The 25,210-nt window shown below is 43.0% G+C and overlaps 1 protein-coding gene and 1 long non-coding RNA gene across 14 annotated transcripts in view; both read left to right on the forward strand.

The window, feature by feature from the left end:
* The window catches only part of RUBCNL (rubicon like autophagy enhancer), a 162,932-nt gene that overhangs the window by 70,086 nt on the left and 67,636 nt on the right, over nucleotides 1–25,210 (forward strand). For 6 of the 12 annotated variants that reach the window (XM_049853343.1, XM_049853350.1, XM_049853342.1 and 3 more), the window contains exons 12-14: nucleotides 4,865–5,018; nucleotides 5,986–6,076; nucleotides 8,236–9,746. The exons of 2 other annotated variants lie outside the window; for them this stretch is intronic. In XM_049853343.1, coding sequence (XP_049709300.1) covers nucleotides 4,865–5,018; nucleotides 5,986–6,076; nucleotides 8,236–8,342 — 352 coding nt within the window. In that variant the 3' untranslated portion in view covers nucleotides 8,343–9,746. 4 more of the 12 variants (XR_007513174.1, XR_007513175.1, XM_049853347.1 and 1 more) reach the window with 4 other exon arrangements.
* LOC126058300 (uncharacterized) lies at nucleotides 13,103–15,745 on the forward strand. 2 transcript variants are annotated; one of them, XR_007513177.1, is made up of 3 exons: nucleotides 13,103–13,284; nucleotides 13,353–13,420; nucleotides 13,489–15,745. It is a non-coding gene; the product is annotated as an uncharacterized LOC126058300 (long non-coding RNA). The 2 variants fall into 2 exon arrangements; XR_007513178.1 differs by having other exon boundaries at nucleotides 13,120–13,148.

Consider the following 25,210-nt stretch of genomic DNA (forward strand, 5'->3'; position numbering starts at 1 on the left):
TATTCTTGACTTTTTATAATAGTGGTCTCATGCAGCATTTGTCCTTTTGTGATTGACTTACTTCACTCAGCATAATGTTCCACAGTTCATCCATGTTGTGAGATGTTTCAGAGTCATCGTTGTTCTTTTTCATTGTGTAGTATTGCATAGTATGTATGTACCACAATTTGTTTATCCATTAATCCATCGATGGACATTTAGGTTTTTTCCATCTTTTTCCTATTGTGACTAATGCTGCAATGAACATGGATATGCATATGTCTGTTCATTTCACAGCTCTTATTTCTCTAGGGTATATACCGAGGAGTGGGATTGCTGGATCATACGGTATTTCTATTTTTAGCTTTTTAAGGACGTGCTGTATTGTTTTACATGTGGTTCTACCCTTTTACACAACCTCGCCAGCATTTGTTGTTTTCTGATCATTGCCATTCTTGCCAGGGTGAGATGGTATCTTATTGTAGTTTTGATTTGCGTCTCTCTAAAAAAATAAAAAAAAAAAAATTTTTTTTTTTTTTTTTTTTAATGGCTAGTGGTTGCGAGCATCTTTGCCTGTATTTTTTGGCCCCCTGAATGTCTTCTTTGGTGAAGTGTCTATTCATATCCTTTGCCAGTGTTTTGATTGGATCGTTTATCTTTTTTGTTGTTCAGGTGTTGAAGTTTTGTATAAATTTTAGAGATTAGACCCCTGTCAGATATGTCATTGCAAAAAATTTTTCCCAGTCTGTCCATTCTCTTTTTACTCTTTTGGCGAATTCTTTTGATGAGCGCAAGTATTTAATTTTTAGGAGGTCCCAGTTATCTAATTTATTTTCTGCTGTTTGTGCATTTTTGGTTATGTTTGATAGTCTATTTATGCCATAAATTAGGACCCCTAGCTTTGTCCCTATGTTTTCTTCCATGAACTTTATGGTTTTGGGTTTAACATTTAGGTCTTTGATCCATTTCGAGTTAGTTTTTGTGTATGGTGTGAAGTATGGATTCTGTTTCATTTTTCTGCAAATGGATATCGAGTTTTGCCAGAACCATTTGTTAAAGAGAGTGTGTCTTCCCCATTTGATGGACTTTGACTCTTTGTGACGATAGCTGTCCATAGCTGGGTGGATTTATTTCTGGATTCTCAATTCTGTTCCATCGATGTATGTGTCTGTCATTGTACCAGTACCAAATGGTTTTGAGTACTGTGGCTGTATAGTAGGTTTTGAGATTGGGAAGTGTAAGGTCTCCTACTTTGTTCTCCTTCAATAACGCTTTAGCCATATAGAGTCTTTTTCCTTTCCATATAAAGTTAGAAATTACTTTTTTCATTTCACTAAAGAATGTTGTTGGAATTTGGATTGCATTTATCTATAGATCGCTTTGGGTAGTATTGACCTTTTCGCAACGTTAAGTCTTCCTATCCATGGGCATGGTATGTTTTTCCATTTTTGTAGGTCTCTTTTGGATTCTTGCAGTAGTGTTTTGTAGTTTTCCTTTGTATGGTCTTTTATGTACCTAGTTAGATTTATTCCTAAGTATTTTATCTTTGGGGAGGTAAAGTAAATGGCATTGTTTTCCTGATTTCCTTGTCAGATTCGCTTTGTTAGAGTAGAGGAATCCAACTGATTTTTGTATCCTGCTACTTTGCTGAACCCTTCTATTAGTTTCAGTAATTTCTTGCGTGCTCTCAGGACTTTCTATGTATAGGAACACGTCAACTGTGAATAGGAGGTAGTTTTACTTCTTCCTTACCAATTTTTGTGCCTTTTAGTTCCCTTTCTTGCGTTCTTGCTTTAGCTAGGACTTCCAGTACAGTGTTGAATAAGAGTGGTGATGAAGGACATCCTTGTCCGGTTCCTGTTCTGAAGGGAAATGCTTTCAGTCTCTCTCCATTGAAAATTATGTTGGCTGTTGGATTTGTATATTTACCCTTAATTATGTTGAGGGATTTCCCTTCTATTCCTCTTTTGCTGAGAGTTTTTATCAGGAAAGGGTGTTTTATCAAATGCCTTTTCTGCATCGATTGAGATGATCATGGGATTCTTTTCCTTTGTTTTATTTATGTAGTGAGTTACATTGATTGATTTTTTAATGTTGAATCATCCTCGCATCCCTGGTATGAACCCCACTGATCATGATATATTATCATTTTTTTATATGCTGTTGAATTCTATTGGCTAGAATTTTGTTGAAATTTTTTTGTGTCTATATTCATGAGGGATGTTGTGTTATGTAGTTAGGTGCTGTCGAGTTGGTTCCGACTCATAGCAACCCTATAGGACAGAGCAGAGTTGCCCCATGGGGTTTCCAAGATGCTGCTGGTGGATTTGAACTGCCAGCCTTTCAGTTAGCAGCCCACTTGATCATGATGTATTTTTTTTTTTTTTAGGATATGCTGTTGAATTCTATTGGCTAGAATTTTGTTGAAAATTTTTTGTGTCTATATTCATGAGGGATATTGGTCTCTAATTTTCTTTAGTAGTGTCTTTGCCTGGCTTTGGTATCAGGGTTATGCTAGCTTCATGAAATGAGTTAGGGGGTATTCCTTACTTTTGTATGTTCTGGAATAGTTTGAGTAGAATTGGTGTCAACTCTTCTCTGAGTGTTTGGTAGAATTCTCCAGTAAAGCCACCTGGGCCAGGGCTTTTTTTTGGAAGTTTTTTTTTTTATGACCTCTTCAATTTTTTCATTCGTTATGAGTCTGTTTGGATTTTCTACCTCAGTTTGTGTTAGTTTAGGTAGATAGTGTGTTTCTAGAAATGTGTCCATTTCTTCTAGGTTTTCGAATTTGTTGGAGTACAGTTTTTCATAATATTCTGTTATGATCCTTTTTATCTTAGTTGGTTCTGTTGTAATATCACCCATTTCATTTCTTACTTTGTTTACTAACAACTTCTCGTGCTTTCCCTTTGTCATTTATTGACGGATTTATTGTCAAATTTATTTATCCTTTCAAAGAACGAATTTCTGATCTTACTGATTCTTTCCATTGTTTTTTCTGTTTTGTTTTTTCTGCTCTAATCTTTATTATATCCTTTCTTCTGGTGACTGTGGGCTTCTCTTGATGCTCTTTTTCTGTTTGTTCGAGTTGTGGGGTTAAGCTATTGATTTTGATCCTTTTTTTTTTTTTGATGTGTGCATTTACTGCTTTAAATTCTCCTCTGAGCACTGCTTTTGCTGTGACCCAAAGGTATTGGCATCTTGTGTTTTCATTCTCATTTAATTCTAGGAATTTTTAAATTTCATTTTTAATTTCTTCTGTTACTCAGTGGTTTTAAAGGAAGGTGTTATTCAGCTTCCATGTATTTGATTTTTTTCCTTGTTCTTCCTGTTATTGATTTCTAACCTTACAACATTGTGATCAGAGAAGATGCTTTGTATTATTTTGATGTTTTTTAATTTATTGAGGCTTGCTTTGTGGCCTAAAATACTGTCTTTTCTGGAGAATGATCCATGTGCATTGGAGAAGAATGTGCTCTGTGCCGCTCTTGGTTGGCAAGTTCTGTGTGTGTCAGTGAGGTCGGGTTGGTTGATTGCGTTGTTCAGATCTTATGTTTCTTTGCTGAGTTTCTTTCTCATTGTTCTGTCATTTATAAAAAGTGGTGTGTTAAAAAGTCTCTTACTATTATCATGGAACTGTCTATCTCTCTTTTCAATATGGTTTTATGTATTTTGGAACTTTGTCTTTGGGTACGTAAGTAATCATTATGGTTACATCCTCTTGGTGGATTGACCCTTTAATCATTATATAATGCCCTTCCTTGTCTCTTACAATGGATTTTGACTTAAAGCCTGTTTTATCAGAGATTAATATTGCCACTCCTGCTCTTTTTTGGTTGCTGTTTGCTTGATATTTCTTTTTTCTGTCCTCTGATTTTTATCCAGTTTATGTCTTTATGTCTGAGGTATGTCTCTTATAGGCAATATATTGATGGGTCCTATTTTTTTATCCATTCTGCCACTCTCTATCACTTGATACATTTAAGCCACTTAAATTCAGTGTGATTATTGATAGGTATGAATTTACTACTGTCATTTTGTTATGCTTTTTTTGTGTGTGTGTGTTGCTGGTTTCTTTGTTCCTGTCTCCTCATACAAGAAAGCTGCCCACTTTGTCCCAAGATAACCATGCTGTGCTGGGCCCGTTGGCAAAGTGCTGAGTATCCATGTACCTCCAACTCTGCTGTTTTCTTCCTGTTTCTCCTTCTGCTTGGAGTTTGGTCTAATTCTTCATCCTTCCATTTGATGTTCAGGGTTCCGAGGTTGTCATCTGTATCTGTTTCAGTTGGTTTCTCCGTAACGTAGGGGGATGTTCTGGTGCGTCAGCCTAAGTCGCCATCTTGGGCTCAATCCTTTGCCCATTTTTTGATTGGGTTGTTTGTCTTTTTGTTGTTAAGTTTTAGAGGGTCTTTATATATTCTGGATATTAAGCCTAAACCTTTATCAGGTATATGGTTCCCAAATATTTTCTCCCATTCTGTAGATTGTCTCTTAACTTTGTTGATAAAGTCCTTTGATGCACAAAAGCTTTTATTTTGATGACGTTCACAGGCTACACATTTTTAAACCCTGAAAAACAAATATTCAGGGTTTTCCTTTTGCTATATGAGTGCATGGGAAAACTACAAGGGACACGTTTCTCTGCTTTTTCAGCTTTTTGAAGGAAGCATCTATGGAATTTTAATTTCAAGGCCCCCAAGCAAACTTGGAAAAGGTAGCGTGGTGCTGACAAGGTTAAGTCTTTTTCTTGGGAAGATTTCTTTTTTTTTTTTTTTAAATTGAGTTAAAATAAGTGTGAGTGCCAGGAGAAAACAACAGGCCTCGGTTCTCTCCCGGCTGCTATATGGGTGGATCCTGGAATTCCTTTTTGTTTCCTCTCTGGCAGCACATTAAAGGAGTTTGAGCAGGTGCCGAGACACTTGACTGATGAACTCCACCTGTTATCCCTGGACGACCTAGTCAGGATCAAGAGAGGGCTGATGGTGCCCCTGCTGAAGGAGCTTCTGAAGGCTTCCCTTGCACATGTGGCCAGCTGTGAGGTGAGGGTTTGCTGGGGACAGGTGCATCCCTGAACTGTCCCTTATATGCCAGGGCTATGTTGGGGTGTTCTGCACATTGCATGCTTTAACCCTCACAAGTCCCATGGGAAGTGCTGGCAGTACCATTTATGAGTGAGAAAACTGAGGCTCAGAACCAGCATCATCCTGCCGGTAGGTGGCAGTGTGGGAATGCAAGTCTAATCTTGGTCAGCTGACTTCTTAGCCGGGGCGCCTGGCCCTGCCTGGGGCCTCCCTCAATTCCTACTCTGCCCTCTGCTGCCAGGTACAGCTACGTGGACTCAGGAGCAACGAACAGGAGGCTCCATGTCTACATAGATCAAAGAATTGTACTGTAGAAATTAGGAAAAAAAAGACCATTTAAGAATGTATGTTTAAAGTCTGACACAAAAGGAGAAATACTGTCTATGAGCCCACTTACCTGAAATTTCTAGAATAGACAGATGCATAGAGACAGAAGTTTATTAATGGCTGAAAGGGGCTGGGACGGGGAGAGGAGGGGTGAATGGGGAGTTGTTATTTCAGAGGCGCTGAGTTTCCACCTAGGGAGACGGAAGAACATTTGGAAATGGCTGGTGGTGATGTTTGTACAACGTGGTGAAAGTAATTAATGCCACTGAATTGTACACTCGAAAATGGTTAAAATGGCAAATATTATATACCATATATATACTATTATATACCATAATAAAAAAAAAAAAACGAAGAAAAAATGAACACATTTAAAATCATGGTCTTTGGTGCCCCCAGCTGCCTTGGTGTGAGCTTTCTCTGTGCAGAATCGGTGTGCATTTACTGTGCAGGAGACAAGATCCATTTGCTGCTGGAGGCCAGAATCATAGATACTGAAAAACCGATGCTCATGAAGCTCTGTAAGGTGGCAGCTCACTTCTCCATGCAGAGAGACTTTTCCAGTGAGGACTTTAACCTGTTGACTCTTCCCTCCCAGCTCTGTCAAGGAAGGGGCTTCATTTGTGAATTTTGCCGGAGTGCGGCTGTCATCTTCCCCTTTCAGACCACAACGTGTAGAAGATGTTCAGGTATCTTTACGCGCAACGTCCCTTCTTTAAGTATAAGGAGCCTGGTGTATGCTGATATGTTGGATTGGAGGTAATAGAGTTTTGGTGCACACACACACAAATACCAAACCTGTTGCCCTTGAGTCAGTTCTGACTCGTGGCAACCCCATGTGTTACAGTGTAGAGCTGCTCCATGGGGTTTTTTTTTTTTTTTTTTTTTTTTGCCTGTAATCTTAATGGAAGCAGGTTGCTGTGGGTTAGAATCACTAACCTTTAGGTGAGCAGTTGAGCACAAACCATTTGTACCACCTTGTGCGGGGGAGAGATGAAGGATGAAGCCTTATGATACAGGGTTTGCATAGAGGAAGTGGTCCCTTTTTGCTTGTGCCCCAGTTTTTCTATATCAGAGGTGGACAAACCATGGCCTGCTCCATGCTTCTGTAATTGGAACATAGTCACACCCAATTTTTAAGTATTGTCTCTGGCTGCTTTTGTGCTACCACAGCAGAGTTGCATAGTTGTTACAGAAACCATACCACCTATAAGGCCTAAAACACTTACTATCTGGCTCTTTATAGAAAAGGATTGCCGACCCTTGCCTGTGGTGTTAGCACCTGAGGAATGCCGTGCTCTCTAAGCTGTCTCGTGGGAGAGAACTGGGGCCTTAATTCTGCCATTTCTCCGATATGGGCAGGCTTGCCCTGGGGTCCCTCCAGTGTTGTCTCTGTCATGGGTTGCATTATGTCCCCCAAACTATGTGTTGAAGCCCTGACCCCTAAACCTGTGGATGCGATCCCGTTTGGAAGTAGGGTTTTCTCTGTTATGTTAATTAGTCCATAGAGTATGTCCTAAACCTAATTACTTCTGAGTCATAAGGAGCAGCCTAGACACAGAGACAAGCAAGCACAAACTGGGGAATACAGACAGCATACGAGGATCACCAAGGAACTGTGAAACACTGGGGCTACAGAAGCTGATGGAAACAAGGATCATCTCCCAGAGCTGACAGAGACTTCCCCTAGAGCCAGTGCCCTGAATTCAAACTTCTAGCCTTCTAAACTCAGAAAATACATTTCTATTCTCTAAAGCCGTCCACTCGTGGCATTTCTGTTGCAGCAGCACTAGGGGGCTGGCACGTTAGTCATTATTACAGGGCGGGTGTCAGTGTGCAGAGAGTTCACTGGGGTGTGTTCCCAGGCCTCACACTTGTAGGGAGTGAAGGCAGCAGGATCGGGCAGAGGAGGAAGTTGCAGCAAAGGCCTCAACACATCTGGGAGCTCTGGAGCCAGGATGGCCCTTCAGCATCGTCCCAAGTTGGGGCAAGGGGGCCTTTAAACCCCACATTGACCATCACTGGGTGCAGGCTGGCCCCAGGAAGGGGCGGGACTTTGGGTGAGGCAGTTCTTTCCATTCGGGGCTATTTCCAGAGAAGGGAGGTGGCCCCTTGAGAGCCATCAGCCAGCAGCATCTCAGCAGCTGGGGGACGCATGCTTCAGTCCTCTTTGATCAGGGGTGCACCACAGTGTCCACTACATCAGGCTTTCTGACCTCATGTCACAACCCATTTGGGATTGATAATCGCTGTGAGTTTCAACCTGACTGGGGCTTTGTTTTTATAAAACCCTGGAGTCTTAGTCTCCTAGTGCTTCCATAACAAAATACCCCAAAGTGGGGGCTTTAAAGAACAGAAATCTATTTTCTAACAGTTCTGAAGGCTGGAAGTCCAAATCAGGGTCTCGGCCAGGTTAAGTCCTTCTGGGTGCTTTGAGAGAGGAAGTGGTTGGTGCTGCTGTCCTGGATCCTGGTGGCTGCTGGCAGATCTGGATATTCCTTTGCCACTTATAGATGCATCTGCCTCCGCCACCACAGGCCGCCTGTCTTCCTCTTAGGTGACTCCCCTTACCTGCGCTGCTCCCGTTTTATGAGACACCGTTCAGAAGGGCTTAGGGTTAGGATCCACCTGACTCAAGTATGACGAATATAAGTTAACTGATAACAAAGGAAAAACCCTATTTTCAAACAAGGTCACGTTCACAGCTCCAGGGGTTCGGACTTCCACGTGTCTTTCTAGAGTACACGGTTCAGTCAGACTCCCCTCCCACCCCAGGACGGGGATGAGCGTCTGTACAGATGGGAGAAAACAAGGTCGCCCTTGGCTGACCTCTCGCTCTTGCTCGCAGCGTGCAGAGCCTGCTTTCACAAGCAGTGTTTCCGGTCCGAGTGCCCCCGGTGCGCCAGGATGGCAATGAGGAGAAGACTGGAGAGGCTGCCTTCCGCAGCGACGTGATACCCGGAACACGGCGGAAAAGACTGTTGATACAGTTTATGACGGCTCCAGTTTGTGTCTGTTATTGATAACGTTGTTTTAAATCTTGGGTCTTGTATAGTTAGGAAAAAAAAAAAGCTGGCCAGTGTTCTCTTCATTGTATATATTTGATGCTTTAAAAGAATGGGAATTCTTTGTTATTACGTTGTTTACTGGTGGTTGTTTACAAATGCTCAGTGGTTTTGCTGCTATTGGTTGTGGTTCTAGAGTTTTTTGATGCTTCTTAAATTGTATTTGAACAGTTGTATTTAACTAATGTTAGAGCCTGTATTTGATGGATTGTAACTGACAAGATTAATTACCCAGTTTCTCTTCCTTTGAAGCTTGTTTGGTGAAACTGTTGAGTACTTTCAATGAAAAAAATGCAACCCAAAATCTGTTGCTCAGGCTTTTTTTTTTTTCTTTAAGAAAAAGATGTCTCCTGGATGTAGTGTTATTTTTAAATGCCATTTTGTTAATCGTAATCAATCTTACACATTTTATTTATTCCAGGGTTTGTGTAGAGAGGACGCGTTATTTCGGCTGTCATATCTGTTTCAAAGCGAGTTTGAGGTGCTTAGCGGTGCTCTGAGATCCAGTCCAGGTTCCATTCAAAGCAGCTGTCTCTAGATGGTGCTCTTTCTGATGGCACAAATCAGACTTGTATTTGTCAGCTCTGTTGCACACACACAAGTTCCTGGGTGGCACAAACGGTTTGTGCTCAGCTACTAATCGCAAGGTTGTTGGTTCGAACTCATCCAGCAGTGCCATGGAAAAAAAGGTCTGGCAATCTGCTCCCATAAAGATTACGGTCAAGAAAATCCTGTGGAGCTCAGTTCTATTCTGTAACACATGAGGTTGCCATGGGTCCTGATTGACCAGATGGCAACAGGTGTGTTTGTTTATGTGTTTGTTTTCTAATTGTATATACTTTGCTAAGTCAGAGCGGTGAGTAGAATTTCATCCCTGCCCTTTAGGATCTTGCCTTGTACATATAAAACTGAATATAAGGTGTTTGGAGACTTAAAAGAAAACGTAGGAAATACTTTTAATGAACACTGTGGTTCTATTTGTTGTTAGTTGCTGTCAAGTCACCTTCAACTCGTGGTGACCTTACGTACAACAGAACGAAATGCTGCTTGGTCCTGTGTCATCTTCATAATCACCAGCATATCCAAGTCCATCCTTGTGGCTATTGTGGCAACCATTCCCACAGAGGGCCTCCCTCACCCTTGCTGGCCCTCTGCTTCACCAAACAAGATGTCCTTCCCTAGCAGTTGATTGCTGCTGGTGACACATATAAATCAAGCAAGTCAGACAATGTTCTATCATGATCCATAAGATTTGCATTGGCTAATTTTCAGAAATAGATCACCAGACCTTTCTTCCTAGGCTTACTCCCGAAGCTCTGCCGAAACCTGCCCACCACGGGTAACCCTGCTGGTATTTGAAATACTGGTGACATAACTTCTAGCATGCAAGCCACCACAGTACCACGAACTGACGGATGGGTGGTAGGTTTCATCCTTACCCATTGCTTATATTCCCAGTAAGGAATTGTGGTATGTGTCTATTTCTTACAACAGCTCTATGAGCTAAATGTCAGTATCTCCATTTTACAGGTAAGGAAACTGAGGCTTAGAGAAGAGAAATGACTGGCCTAGGTTCCCACAAGTAGTGTGTGGTAGAGCTGAAGTTGGCATTTTAGTCTGTCTGCCTCCAAAGCCCTTGTTCTAAGCTCCTGCTTTCTCTGTAGTATCTGCTGGGGCAAAACCAACTTTCCCTTGTAAGTACTGCTCTAACCTAAGGGCTTCCTTATATCTCGTGTGGGTTTGAGGACCTTGCTGTGGTGTAAGCATTGCTTAAAAGGCCTGTGTTCAGGGCTTCTGTTTTTGTGAGGCACCGCTGAGAGCGCCTGCTACACATTGTTGTTCTTAAGGAAGAGTGCATTGCAGCTGCAAAGGAAGCCACACTCTTGATGCTTGTTTTTGAGGAAGAATGAGGCCGTTGAAATAGCTGTACTACAGGTTTGTCTGAGACTTGGTTCCTCTCCGCTGTGGTGGTGGAGGCTTCTTCCAGTAAGGTCCTGCTAGAATGGGAAGTGACCCCCGGCCCATGCACCACACGCAGGAGGGAAGTTGTAGTTGTGACACATTTGCGCTTTAATGGGATTTACTTGATGCTTGGCTTTTCTATTCAACTCTTCCTTGGCTGCCAGAGGAAGACCAGTGCTTGGTGTTTCTAATTGTCTTAGTTGCCTGGTGCTGCTCTAACAAAAATACCACAAGTGAGTGGCTTTAAAGAACAGAGATTTATTTTCTTACAGTTCCGGGGACTAAAAGTCCATATCAGGGTATCAGTCTTGTCAATTTCTTTCTTGTTGGTAGCCCTGGGTGTTCCTTGGTTCCTTGGCTTGTAGACAGTCCTCACATGGTACCTGTCTTCCTCGTGTGTGTCTCTTTGTGTCTGTCCTGGTCTTTTTATAACCCAGAAGTAGTTAGGTTTAGGATCCTTGATACACTCGCGTGACCTCATTGACATAATGAAAGAAATCTCCTATTTCCAAATAGGGTCACAGCCACAGGTCCAAGGGCCAAGAATTAATTCAGCACATATTATTGGGGGATACAGTTCAGTCAATACCACCCATCATACCATCACCCACCGTGAAGCATCGAGTTACAGGGCCGTGATTCTCAGTGATTAATTTTCTGCCTCTTCCCTGTTCACTTAGCTTGAGTAACATTATTTACCGTCACGATTCTCAGCTGTGGGCAGAGAGTTACACCATCTCGAAGCGTGTGGATGTGGGCTGAGGAGCACCAGCCATCCCATAGGCATCCTGGTGTGTTGACCTGGGGAGAATGTGTAGATGAGGCCACAGGGAGGCTGGAACCCTAGGGAATGTTTATATATGGGGGCTGAAGGAGTGAGTGGTGAAGAAAGGGAGGAGCCCAGTGTCACAGACCCCAAGAGAGTTTCGAGGGCAGGTAAAAATATCAAAGGCTGCAAAAAGATCTGAGAGCTGTTTCTAGTGAAATGTAGTTGTTGTTAGCTGCCACCCAGTGGACCCTGACTCGTGGGGACCCCATGTACAAGGGAACGTAACCCTGCAGGGTCCTGCACCATCCCTGTGATTGGTTGCAGCTCTGACCATTGTGATTCATAAGGGTTTTCATTGGCTGATTTTTGAAGTAGATCACCAGGCCTTTCTTCCTAGTCTTTGTCTGGAAGCTCTGCTGAAATCTGTTCAGGATCATATAACACGCAAGCCTCCTCTGAGAGACAGGTGGTGGCTGCACATAAGGTGCATTGCCAGGAATCAAACCTGGGTCTCCTGCATGGAAGGTGAGAGTTCTACCCCTGAACCACCACTGCCTCGCTCCAGTGGAATGGTGGGGGTAAAAACAGGTGCCAGTTTAAGGGGAAGAGAGTGTGTGTATGTGCATGCGTGTGCGTGACGTATTGCAAAATGAGTGTATATTTGGGTCGTGAGGCAGAAAGGAGGGGAAAGACCCACTATTGACATTTGCAGAGCCTGGGCGGGAGTACAAATGGTAGCCCACATGCTGTATATCTACTTAAAAATTAAACCAAATATGCTTTATCCTTGATGAATTGTTGCTATCGAGTTGATTCCTACTCATGGCAACCCCACGTGTGCACAGTAGAACTGCCCCATAGGGTTTTCATGGCTGTGACCCTTATTCGGATGCAGGTCTTCCGAAACACCTCTGGGTAGGTTCAAACTGCCAACGTTTTAGCTAGTAGTTGAGTGCGTAATCATTTGTGCTACCTAGGGATCCTACATGATAAATATAACTTTGTAATTATCCAGAAGGGGAGGCTTGAACTTCAAAATCTCAGCTCCTGGCTGCCCCACTCTGGAGCACCGTGACCTGGGGACAGCTGGCATCAGCCTGAGACCCGCCTCCTTTCTCTGCCCATCCCTGCTCCATCCCACACACAGCCGCCCTTGGCTGCCCCTTGGTCCTAGTGGGGGCAGCACACTTTATCTTCGAGGGTTGGCCCAAGGGAAGAGTTCTGAGAAGACCCTGAAGGTGAGCTTGGGGCCATATGGGCAGGGAATGCTGGCGTCCCAGGTATCCTGGATGTTGCAGACGGTTAACACACTTGGCTGCTAACCGAAAGGTTGGAGGTTTGAGTCCACCCAGAGGTGCCTCAGAAGAAAGGCCTGGTGAAATACTTTAGAAAAATCAGCCATTGAAAACCCTATGGAGCACAGTTCTGCTCTGACACACATGGCGTTGTCATGAGCTGGAGTTGATGACAAATGGTTAAGAGCTCGGCTGCTACCCAAAAGGTCAGCTGTTCGAACCCATCAGCTGCTCCTTGGAACCCCCCTGGGGCAGTTGCACTCTGTCGTATAGGGTTGCTGTGAGTCGGAATCCACTCGATGGCAACAGGTTTTGTTAGTTTAGAGCATCATCTAGAAGGAGGGGTGTGGACTTTGGGTCCCCTCGGCCTGTGGTCACAGCACCTGTAGTCCTCTCTTTCAAGGCTCTAAAGGCAGGACTGAGCCCAAGCAGAGGAGGCAGGGAGAGTGGGAGCACAGAGGCAGACACAGCAGGATCAGGGGCAGCCTTGGGAAGACATAAGGCCGGAGACATAGACCAAAACCAAACCAAACCCACTGCTGTCAAGTCGATTCCAACTCAGAGCAACCCTGTAGGGCTCCACAGGCTGTAAATCTTTACAGATGCAGACTGCCACACCTTGATCCCATGGAGTGGCTGTGGGGGCTCCGCAGGCTGTAAATCTTTACAGGTGCGGACTGCCACACCTTGATCCCACGGAGTGGCCGTGGGGCCTCCGCAGGCTGTAAATCTTTACAGGTGCGGACTGCCACACCTTGATCCCACGGAGTGGCCGTGGGGGCTCCGCAGGCTGTAAATCTTTACAGGTGCGGACTGCCACACCTTGATCCCACGGAGTGGCCGTGGGGGCTCCGCAGGCTGTAAGTCTTTACAGGTGCGGACTGCCACACCTTGATCCCACGGAGTGGCCGTGGGGGCTCCGCAGGCTGTAAATCTTTACAGGTGCGGACTGCCACAACTTGATCCCACGGAGTGGCCGTGGGGGCTCCGCAGGCTGTAAATCTTTACAGGTGCGGACTGCCACACCTTGATCCCACGGAGTGGCCGTGGGGGCTCCGCAGGCTGTAAATCTTTACAGGTGCGGACTGCCACACCTTGATCCCACGGAGTGGCCGTGGGGGCTCCGCAGGCTGTAAATCTTTACAGGTGCGGACTGCCACACCTTGATCCCACGGAGTGGCCGTGGGGGCTCCGCAGGCTGTAAATCTTTACAGGTGCGGACTGCCACACCTTGATCCCACGGAGTGGCCATGGGGGCTCCGCAGGCTGTAAATCTTTACAGGTGCAGACTGCCACACCTTGATCCCATGGAGTGGCTGTGGGTTAGAACTGCCAGCCTTTCAGTTAGCAGCCGAGCGCTTAACCACTGTACCACCAGGGCTCCTTATAGCCATCCTAGAAGGGGTGAAGTGGTATCTCAGTGGTTTTGATTTGCATTTCCCTAATGATTTATGACACTGAGCATCTTTTTATGTACTTACTGCCATTTGTGTGTCTTTTTTGGAGAAACGTCTGTTCAAGTCTTTTGTACATTTTTAATTGATTTATCTTTTTGTTATTGAGTTGTGGGAATTCTTTATATATTCTGGATATTAAACCCTCAACAGATACACAGTTCCCAAACAATTTCTCCCATTCTGTAAGTTGTCTCTCCACTTTTTTGTTAAAGTCCTTTGATGCACAAAAGTTTTTAATGTTGATGAAGCTCAATTTATCCATTTTGTCTTTTGTTGCTCCTGCTTTTGGTATCATATCTAAGAGCTGGGTCTCAAAACTTTACCCCAATGTTTTCTTCCAAGAGTTTTATGGTTTTAGCTCTTACATTAGGTATTTGATCCATTTTGAGTTAATTTTGATATATGATGGGAGGTGTGGGTCCGGCTTCATTCTTTTGCCTGTAGAGATTCAGTTGTTCTAGCTCCATGTATTAAAGAGACCATTCTTTCTTCATTGAATGGACTTGACACCTTTGCCAAAAATCAATTGGCCAAAGATGTGTAGGTTTATGATTGGAATCTCTGTTCTGTCCCATTGGTCTATATGTCTGTCCTTACACCGGTACCATACTGTTGATGACGGTAGCTTTATAGTACATATTGAAATCAGAAAGTATCAGTCTGCCTACTTTGCTCTTCTTTTTCCAGATTCGTTTGGCTGTTCAGGGCCCCTTGTACTTCCATATGAATTCGAGGCTTGGCTTTTCCATGATGGCAAAAAAAGCTGTTGGAATTTTGATAGGATTGTGTTGAATCTATAAAACGCTTAATGTAGTATGGACATCTTAACAATATTAAGCCTTCTAATCCATGAATTCGGGATGTCTTTCCATTTATTTAGATCTTCTTTAATTTCCACCTGTTTAATTTATTCTTAGGTACTGTATTCTTTTAGATGTTGTTGTAAATTTATATTTTTTAATTTCCTCTAAAAAAAAAATTTCCTCTACGGATTGCTAATTGCTGGTGCTTAGAAACTCAAACCAATTTATGTATGTTGACCTTGTACCCTGCAACTTTGCTGAATTTATTTATTAGCTCTAGTGGTTTCCTTGTGAATATTTTGGGATTTTCTATATGTAGAATTATGTCATTGTGAATACAAATAGTTTTACTTCTTCTTTTCCAATTTAAATTACCTTTTATTTATTTTTCTTGCCTAGTTTTTTTTTTTAGTTACTCTAGTTAGAACTTCCAGTAAATTTTAAGTAGCAGTGGCAGGAGCGTCCTTGTCTTGTTCCTGATCTTAGGGGAAGAACTTTCAGACTTTCCCCATTCAGTGTGATGTTTGCTGTGGGTTTTTCACAAATGCCCTTTGTCATATTGAGGAATTTCCCTTCTATTTCTATTTTGTCGACTTTTTTGTTGTTGTTGTTATCATGAAAAGGTGTTGTATTTTGTCAAAAGTCTTTTCTGCATCAGTTAAGATGATCATGTGGTTCTTTTCCTTTGTTCTATTAATGTGGTATGTTACAATGATTCATTTTCTTATGTTTAGCCGCCCTTGCATCCTGGGAATAAATCCTACTTGGTCATGGTGTGTGTCATGGATTGAATTATGTCCCCCAAAAATATGTGTATCAATTTGGCTAGGCCATGCTTCTCCGTATTGTGTGATTGTCTACCATTTTGTCATCTGATGTGATTTTCCTATGTGTTGTAAATCCTATGTCTATGATGTTGGATGAGTTAGGATTATGGGGAGTGATGTTAATGAGGCAGGACTTTATCTACAAGATTGGATTGTGTCTTGAACCAATCTCTTTTGTGATGTGAAAGAGAGAAGCAAGCAGAGAGACATGGGGACCTCACACCACCAAGAAAGCAGCACCAAGAGCAGAGTGCATCCTTTGGACCTGGGGTTCCTGCACAGAGAAGCTGCTAGACCAAGGGAAGATTGATGACAAGGACCTTTCCCCAGAGCTGCACAGAGAAAAAGCCTTCCCCTGGAACTGGCACCCTAAATTTGGACTTCTAGCCTACTAGACTGTGAGAGAATAAATTTCTCTTTGTTAAAGCCATCCCCTTGTGGTATTTCTGTTATAGCCACACCAGATGACTAAGACCGTGTGTAAACAAATCCTTTATTGTAAACCACTTCTCACATTCAGTAATATTTTTGGATATTTTTCCATGCTGTTATGGGTTGAATTGTGTCCCCCAAAAAATACATATTGTAAATCCTAACCTCTGCCTGTGGCTAGAATTCCATTTGGGAATGGATTTTCTTCATTAACAAGACAGGATTAGTGTAGGGTGTGTCTTAATCTCTTTTGAGATGTAAAATTGATAACACTAGCAAGTGAGAGAAGAGAAATGGGATAAGATAGGTGCCAAGACACATGGAGATCTCCAAGGAACCAAGAAACAAGCTGAAAAGACAAGGACCTTCATCAGAGCTGACAGAAAGAGAAAGCCTTCCCCTAGAGCTGGCACCCTGAATTCAGACTTCTAGCCTTCTAAACTATTAAAAAAAATTTTTTTTAATTTCTGTTAAAGCCGCCCACTTGTGGTTTTTCTGTGAAATCAGCACTAGATAACTAAGACATGCCAATTCACGTTGATCTATATCATTATTTTAATGACCTCATAGTATTTAAGTCTGTGGTTCTCCTATAATTTACTTGACTAATTCTTATCTAACTTTTTTGCTGTTATAAATGCCCTGGGATTAGTCATCCACACACACACAGGCATGTACATATTTGTGTGTATATATATGCCTTTGTTTGCTTGGGGTGGTGGCTTTTCCTCCCTCCCTCTCTTCCTCCCTTCTTCCCTTCATTTCTTCCTTTTCCTCTCTCCCTTCCTCCCTGCCTTCCTCCTTTCCTTCTTTCCTTCCCCTCCTTCTCCCTTTCTCCTTTCCTCCCTCTTCCCTTCCTTCCTTTTAGTTGCTGCTTGGGCAATGGTTTGAAAATTTACCATAAGATAAATTCTAGGAAGTGGAACTACTAGGTCAAAGTGTGAGTACAGTTAACGTTTTTATAAATGTTGCCAAGTTGCCCCCCAGAAATGGTGAATCAATGCAGATGCCCCTGGTAGTATTTGAGTATTCTCATTTTCCTTTAGTTGACCAAACACCACTCTTTTTTTTTTTTACTTTTTACAGCTTTATTGAGGTATAGTTGACACACGAAACCACATATATTTACAATTTTTTTTAATGGTATTTTAGGTGGTTTATAGAACAAAGTAACTTCTCATTAAAACAGTGCGCATATTGTTTTATGACATTGGTTTAACAACCCTGCAATGTCAACACTCTCCCTTCTCGACCTTGGGTTCTCTGTGACCAGCTTCCCTGTCCCCTTCTGCAGTCTAGTACTTGCCCCTGGGCTGGTGTGTCCCTTTAGTCTTGTTTTGTTTTATGGGCTTGTCTAATCTTTGGATGAAGGGTGAACTTCAGGAGTGGCTTCATTACTGAGCTAAAAGGGTGTCTGGGGGCCATATTCTCAGGCTTTCTTCAGTCTCTGTGAGGCTAATAAGTCTGGTCTTTTTTTGTGTGTGAGAGTTAGAATTTTGTTCTTCGTTTTTCTCCAGCTCTGTCCTGGACCCTCTATCGTGATCCCTGTTAGAGCAGTCAGTGGTATTAGCCGGGCACCATCTCGTTGTATTAGACTCATTCTGGTGGAGGCTGTAGTAGATGTGGTCCATTAGTCCTTTGGACTAATCTTTCCCTTGTGTCTTTCTTCATTCTTCCTTGCTCCCGAAGAGGTGAGACCAGTGGAGTATCCTAGATGGCTGCTCACAGGCTTTGAAGACCCCAGACAATACTTACCAAAGTAGAATGTAGAGCATTTTCTTTATAAACTATGTTATGCCAGTTGAGCTAGATGTTCCCTGAGACCATGGTCCCTACAAACTAGTACTCTTTTAAAGCTTTGCTGATCTGTGGAAAGTGATATTTCATTCTTTTAATTTACATTTCTTTAGTTACAAGTGATGAACACTTTACCATGTATTTGTTGAGTGTTATTTTGTGTATCGCCTATTCTTCACCTAATTTTTAGCCTTTTTCTTAAGATTTATGACAACGCCTGTCTTGGTTTCTTAGTGCTGCTATAACAGAAATACCACATATAGGTGACTTTAAGAAACAAATTTATTTTTGCACAGTTTAGGAGACTGAAAGTCTGAATTCAGGGCACCAGCTCTCAGGAAGGCTTTGTCTGCTCTGGGGGGGAAGGTGCTTGTCTCAGCTTCTGTATGTTCTTCTTGGAGATCTCCATGTGACATCTGTCCTTCCCCATTCCTGCTTGCTTCTGTGCCTGATCTGCTCCTTTTATATCTCACAAGGGATTGGTTTATGACACACCCTGCGCTGATACGGCCTCATTAACATAACAAAGAAAACTCTGTTCCCAAATGGGATTACATCCACAAGTATGTTGTTGGTGTTGTTAGGTGGCCTCTAGTCCCTTCCAACTCATAGCAGACCCATGTGACAGAGTAGAACTCCCTCACAGGGTTTTGTAGGCTGTAATCTTTTTTTTTTTTTTTAATCTTTATGGGAGCAGATGGCCAGGTCCTTTCTCCCATGGAGCCACTGGGTGGGTTCCAACCACCAACCTTTTGGTTAGCACCCAAGTGCTTAACCACTGTGCCACCAGGGCTCCTTTCTATAGTTATAGGGGTTAGGATTTACAACACATTTTTGGGGGGTACAATTCAATCCATAACAGCTCCTTAGACAGAAATTTGGGTTTGGATTTTCCATTAAAGCCAAAGTTTGTTAAAATGTTAATTTACACCTCACCTGCTTGGCTGACTTCTGTGGAAGGGCCTTCCCTGTCTGACTCTTTGACATCACTAACCACAAGATGAATGAGGACCCAAGAGGGAAGCATGACATCAGCTGGGTAGGAAAGCTGCTCAGCTGCTCACGATCGCTGTAGCAGACAGGGTTCCACTAGGGGGAAAATTGTATTAAAAAATTATATATATATATAAATCCCTGCTGGGTGGTGAAAACAATTAACACACCCAGCTGCTAACTGAAAGGCTGAAAATTTGGAGTTCAAGTCTACGCAGAGGCACCTCAGAAGAAAGGCCTGCCTATCCGCTTTTGAAAAATCAGCCACTGAAAACTCTGTGGAGCATAGTTCTGCTCTGACACACATGGGGTTGCCATGATGAGGAATCAACCTGCTGGCAATTGGTTTATACATATGTAGTAAGGAATTGGCTTACAAAATTGCAGGGCTGGCCAAACAAGTCCAAAACCTGTAGGGCAGGCTGTTAGGAAGGCAGGCCAGAAACCCTTAAGCAGCAGCTGAAACTGCAGTCCATAGTTGGATTTCTTCCTCCTCAGGGAAACCTCAGTTCTAACCTTACGGCCTTCAACTGATTAGAGCAGGCCCATCCAGATTAATCGAGAGTAATCTCCTTTACTTAAAGTCAACTGATGGTAGATGTTAACTGTATCCACAAAATGCCTTCACAGCAACACCTAGCTTAGTGTTTGATTGAATAACTGGGGATTGGTACAGAAAACTGACATCACAGTCCCCAGTCACCCGTCTTCTGAGAAGGGAAGCGCAGGCTCCTTTGCTGAGCAGGAACCTGGTGGGAGAATGGGAGTCAGGACTGGCTGGTGGGAAGGCTCCAGCCAGGGGTCAGTGATTGAATCCCAAGTACACTGGGCAAATCTTGGTAGTGACTTGATGATGCTAATGGTAGACGTTTTCTGAATCACTTTTTAGCCAGGTGATGAGAAGAGTAAGTTTGTTCTTCACATCAAGTGTTTGGAAAAGAGTTGACTCTTTTCTGAAGTGCAAGGTAGCTTTATTTCTCCCTCCTTTCTACCCTCCCTCGCTCCTTCCCTTTCTGTCCTTCCTTTTTTCTCTAAAACAGTTTAAACTCTTGCAAGGATGATTGGTCATCCATCCAGGGTGCCACCCTAGAAAAAAACAGAAGGAAGCCAGTGGATCCAGTAATTTGAGAATAGATACCACTGTCTTCATCATAAACAATGTTTTCTTGTTTGTATATTGCTAAGTGTCCCCGCCCCCACCAGAAGATAATGATAATAGTAATACATTTTTATCAAATTTTAGATTTTACATGCCATTTTCATATTCACATTTTATGTATTGTATATTTATCTATCTATCCATTTATTTACCTATTTATTTAATAAATGTTTTCCTTTCACAGCGGCCCCACAATGTTTAATTTGATTACTGTTTCTACTTTCCAGCTGTATCGTATTGAGCAGCTTACTTAGCCTCTCTGTGACTCAGTTTTCCCAGCAGAAAAAGGGAAAAATTGATTTATACTTTAATTGTCCTTGTTCTACCACATCCCTTGTTCCTGTGTTTACATGTTCCACAGTTGATTTTTTAAAGGTTTTTAGCTTATGGGGAACAAAGCATCCAGCTCCTTGAATGAAGAGCATTTTAGATATTTTAATATTAAAATAAGTGACTAAGACCCCTGTCCACACATCACATTTTCATCATATATGGAAGCCACGTCACTCTGCCGGGCAAGTGCACTAGGACAGCAGCATGTCTGTGGGAGAACTGCTGGGTGTGTTGGGAACTAGCTAACGGGAATGGAATGATGCCATAGGGTATATCCGTTGAGTTACATAACTCCAGCAATTGTTTCTACTAGGGATTTTTGTGTCTTAAACTAAAAACTGGTTCTTTAGAAACAAGGATTATCTCTCATAAGTGGTGCTGGGGGCCCAAACCAGTAGTACTGGGTTTTTAGGAATGCAAATTAGTTTTACCCTGGGGTGGTGGATATGGTTAGTGTCTTGGTTATCTAGTGCTGCCATAACAGAAATACCACAAGTGGATGGCTTTAACAGAGAGAAATTTATTTCCTCACAGTAAAAAACAAAACAAAACAAAAACCAAACCCGTTGCCGTCGAGTCGATCCCAACTCATAGCGACCTCACAGGACAGAGTAGAACTGCCCCACAGAGTTTCCAAGGAGTACCTGGTGGATTTGAACTGCCTACCTTTTGGTTAGCAGTCGTAGTAATTAACCACTACACCAGCAGAAAGTAGGCTAAAAGTCCAAATTCAGGGCGTTGGCTCCAGGGGAAGGCTTTCTCTCTCTGTTGGCTCTGGAGGAAGGTCCTTATCCTCAATCTTCCCTGGTCAAGGAGCTTCTCAGGCACAGGGACCCCCGGTCCAAAGGACATGCTCTGCTCTTGGTGCTGCTTTCTTGGTGGTATGAGGGCCTCAACTCTGTGCTTGTTTCTCTTTCCTTTTATCTCTTAAGAGATAAAAGGTGGTACAGGCCACACCCCAAGATAACTCCCTTTACATTGGATCAAGGAGGTGACCTGAGTAAGGGTGGTGTTAACAATCCTACCCTAATCCTCTCAACATAAAATTAAAATCACAAAATGGAGGATAGCCACACAATACTGGAAATCATGGCCTAACCAAGTTGATACGCATATTTTCTGGGGGGCATAATTCAATCCATAATAGTTAGTGTCCTTAGCTGCTAAGTGAAAGGTTGGAGGTTTGAGTCCACCCAGAGGTGCCTTGGAAGAAAGGCCTAGTGATCTACTTCTGAAAAATCACCCATTGAAAACTCTGTGGAGCTCATTTCTACTCTGATACACGTGGGGTCACCGTGAGTCGAGTTGACTTGATGGCATCTGGTTAAATTAGTTGGAGTACTCCCTTCCTCACTGAGTGTGGCAATAATTGAGAGACAGACAGAGATGATTGATAGAAATTGGATTGGATGGCTGAGCTGTGTCACTAAAGCCTCAACCTTGCATGAATTTTGCTCTGAGTCCCAGGGAGAGGTGGGCACCTGGTGGTCTCCGCCTCATGCAGAGCCTGCCCTGTGGCTGACAGCAGGTGGAGAAAGGAAGCAGGCCGGCAGACCTCAGAGGGAAAGCCCAGGAGGGGCTCAGCCACACACGCCAAGTTCCTTCTCCCGAACTTGCCACAACGACAGTCGCTCCTCTTCCAGGTAGCAGCGGTGATAGTACTGGAAAACTTCCAAGCAGCCCAAATGTGCATAAAGAGGCCTGAAGCCTTTCTTCCCTTTTGTATCAGGGAGTAATGATTCTCTGCCTGTTATGGAAACCTGAGGTGTAGGGGAAAGTATTTTCCCCAAATTACTTTACTGTCCAACACTCCTGTTCCAAAAATTTAAACTCAGTCATTAGACACTTTTACCTTTATAGTACTGGCTCATTATAGAAACAAACCAGTTGCCTTCGAGTAGATTCTGCCTCATGATGACCCCATGTGTGTCAGAGTAGACCTGTGCTCCGTAGGGTTTTCAAAGGCTGATTTTTCAGAAGTAGATAGCCAGACCTTTCTTCCGAGGCGCCTTGGGGGTAGACTTAAACCTCCAACCTTAATATTAGCAGCTGAGCACATTAGCCATTTGTACCACCCAGGGACTCCAATTATAGAAATACTACTATGTGGCTGGAAACCCTGGTGGCGTAGTGGTTAAGAGCTACAGCTGCTGATCAAAAGGTCTGCAGTTCAAATCCACCGGGTGATCCTTGGAAACCCTATGGGGCAGTTCTACTCTGTCCACAGGGTCACTATGAGTCAGAATCAACTCGATGGCAATGGGTTTTTGGTTTTTATGGGTTTTATTGTTTAATTACAGTTTTTAGTAATCAAACAGAATTTCTGAAAGCATCCTAATCCTTTTAGAGACATGGGAAAGATACCCTGGTCTGTGCGCCTTCTTCTGGAAGTGGGAGAGTTCCTGGAAGAATTGCTACAGCTGTCTGTCTGCTGCACTTTAGGTTGAATTCTTCTTGGCCCAGTCAGAATAGCCCTTCCTGAACCTGCTCCCAGATCCTGGAGGAGCCATCTGTTGGGCCAGCAGCCAGTGGAGGCACCGCAGGGCCTTGATTCTCTCTCCCAATCCAGACCAAAGTGTTGTTGGAAATCTGGCACTTTAGCTCAGCATAATACACATCATGGCAATCCCCATCAGCTTAGCATGACTTCTGTTTTCTTTTTACATTCTGAGTGTTAAAATACCATATGCTGATGGAAAAATTGCATTAAGGGTAGGGTTACACAGCTGATTACTGTAATTGCTGTCCAGTTGTACACCTGTAAAAAGTTGAACTGGCAAAAGTTATATGTTAGATTTACAACAGTGACCAAAAAAAAAAGAGTAGTTGCTTGAGGCTGCTTAAGAACAACCAAAAACTTCATGGAATTTTGTGGTCTAGGGTCTTGGTTTCATGGGACATGCCAGATAACTGGCCTAACATGTTTAGTTCTTCTGTTCTAACTCCTAGTTTGTTGTGCAATGCCTGGGGTTTTAAAAGCTTGTCCAAGGCGTGACAACTGGTCTCTATTCACCTGGAGCAACAGAGGAACATGGAGAGTCAGGAATGGGATCAGGAATATTCCATAGGATATGGACTGTGTGGCTAATTGCCTTCATAAGCAATTGCCTCCTTTGCCATGAAACCAGAAGAACTGAATGGTCCCCGGCTACCATGATTGAACATTTTGATCAAAGAGTTCATAGAAGAATCCTGATCAAAAGGGGAAAAATGCAGAATAGAATTTCAAATTCTCATGGACTTCAGAATTTCTGGAGCCAAGAGGGCTGGACGAACCCCTGAAATTATTGCCCTGAGATAATCTTTTGGTGCAGCAGTTAAAGCACCCAGCTGCTAACCAAAAGGTCGATGGTTCAAATCCACTAGCCACTCTGCAGGAGAAAAATGTGACAGTCTGCTCCTGTAAAGATTACAGCCTTGGAAATCCTATGGGGCAGTTCTACTCTGTCCTATAGAGATGCTATGAGTCAGAATTGACTCGATGGCACTTGGTTGGGTCAGGTTGGAGAATCATCTTTAAAACTTAAACCAAAAATATTCCCTGAAGTCATCTTAAAATGAAACAATAGTTTAGCTTAACTAGTAAAAAAAAGTCTGCCTTGAGCATTATGCTCTTTTAAGAACTACCTATATGGGTTCAAAGTGACAACAGTAACTCAAAAGATAGGAACCTTACAGGGCAGTGAGTTTATGTTAATGAGGGAGGAACAACTCAGAAAAGGAGGGTGAGAATGGTTGCACAGCTCAAAGAATATAATCAATGTCACTGAATTGTACATGTAGAAATGATTGAATTGGTGTATGTTTTGCTGTGTATATTCTTAACAATGACAACAAAATACAGTTAAGAAAAATAAAGCACCATGTGCACCACAATGAAATATCATTACACATACATTAAAGTGTCTAGAATTGAAAAGCTGACGATATCAAATGGTGCTGAGGCTGTGGAGCAACAGGAACCCTCATACATTGCAGAGGGGACGGTAAGATGCTGTAGCTGTTTTGGGAAGTGATGTGGTAGAGACTGAGGTTTTAGACATAGATCAAAATGGTCAGTGAAAGTCTCTCTGCGGTGATGACATTTGGACTGAGCCTTAAGTAACAACTTTGCAGACATGCAAAGTTCTGGGGCCAGAGCATCCATGGCAGAAACAGCAAATGCAAAAGAGCTCAGGTGCAAAGGTGGCTGCTATGTCCAGAAAGCAGAAAGAAGGCCACAGCTGGAGCAAGGTCAGGAATGGACATTATGTAACGATACAAGGAGCACTGGTGGGGCAAATGGTTAAGAACTCGTCTGCTAACCTAAAGGTTGGTGGTTCAAATCCACCCAGTGACTCTGCAGAAGAAAGACCTGGCGATCTGCCCACATAAAGATTACACCCAAGAAAACCCTATGAGGCAGTTCTACTGTGTAACACATGGGATCACCATGAGTTGGAGTTGACTCAGTGGCACCCAACAACAATAACATCAGAGAGCAGACAGGGGCTCGATGTGTAAGGCTCCTGAGGCCACAGTAACGAGTTTGAATTTAATACTATGTGTGGTGGAAACCTGTTAGAGGGTCATAAGAAGGGGAGCAGTGTGATCTTCTCTACATTTGAAAGTGGTTGCTCTAGAATGGAGTGTTTGGGGGAAGAAATAGCGGTGGGGTGATCATTTGGAGGTGGTTCCTGGAGTCCAGGTGAATGATAATGGCGTCTGATACTGTAGTGGTAGCAGTGGAGGTTGGAAGAAGTGAATGGGCTATTGTACAGGGACTAACACTGTGATGAAGAAGACCTTGAAATATACTTACACTCTAATGTGAGGTGAAGAAATGCAGAAAAAATTATGCCCTTGCCATGGTGACAACTGGAAGCCCCGGTGGCATAGTGGTTAACCAAAAGGTCGGCAGTTCGAATCCACCAGGCACTCCTAGGAAACTC

The sequence above is a fragment of the Elephas maximus genome, chromosome 14, assembly GCF_024166365.1.
Source record: "Elephas maximus indicus isolate mEleMax1 chromosome 14, mEleMax1 primary haplotype, whole genome shotgun sequence".
NCBI lineage: Eukaryota > Metazoa > Chordata > Mammalia > Proboscidea > Elephantidae > Elephas > Elephas maximus.